Source organism: Eimeria mitis, genomic scaffold, assembly GCF_000499745.2.
Source record: "Eimeria mitis Houghton genomic scaffold, Emh_scaff1204, whole genome shotgun sequence".
NCBI lineage: Eukaryota > Apicomplexa > Conoidasida > Eucoccidiorida > Eimeriidae > Eimeria > Eimeria mitis.
In genome coordinates this window covers 12,168-12,667 of record NW_013568194.1, presented here as the reverse complement: position 1 = coordinate 12,667, position 500 = coordinate 12,168, and the positions used below count along the sequence as shown (strand labels likewise).

General features: G+C 54.2%; 1 protein-coding gene across 1 annotated transcript in view; it reads right to left on the bottom strand.

Moving 5' to 3' along the window:
- Positions 1–489: 489 nt before the first annotated feature.
- The window catches only part of EMH_0031830 (uncharacterized protein), a gene marked incomplete at both ends in the record, with an annotated part of 10,325 nt that continues 10,314 nt past the window's right edge, over positions 490–500 (bottom strand). The window contains one exon of the mRNA XM_013494570.1: positions 490–500. Coding sequence (XP_013350024.1) covers positions 490–500 — 11 coding nt within the window.

Below are 500 nucleotides of genomic sequence, written 5' to 3'. Positions count from 1 at the left end.
AGCCAGCAGCTAGCTAGCTAGTAAGCAACCAGGCAGCTAGCTAGCTAGCTAGCTGCAGCCCATGGTAGCTACATAGAACACTCCTATTGAGTCTGAGTTGTTAGTGGAGGCCTCCTGGCTGCTGCTGCTTACATGCTGCGTGCTGTACATACACCCCAACCCCCTGAGGCTTGCTGCATCGATTGCAGTGTACATACACCCCAGCTGAGGTGCAGCTGTGTCTTGCTGCAGTGTACACTGCATGCGCTTGCAGTGTATCCTCAGCTCTAAGTCGCTTGCGGTGTATACGCAGGTCATGCATGCATCGTCGGGAACAATAGAAAGCTCCTGCTGCTGCTGTTGCTGCTGCTGTTGCTGCTGCTACTGCTGTTGCTGCTGCTGCTACTGCTGTTGCTGCTACTGCCGTTGCTGCTACTGCTGTTGCTGCGATTGCTGTTGATGCTGTTGCTGCTACTGCAGTTACTGCTGCTGCTGTTGCTGCTGCTGCTGCTACTGCTGTT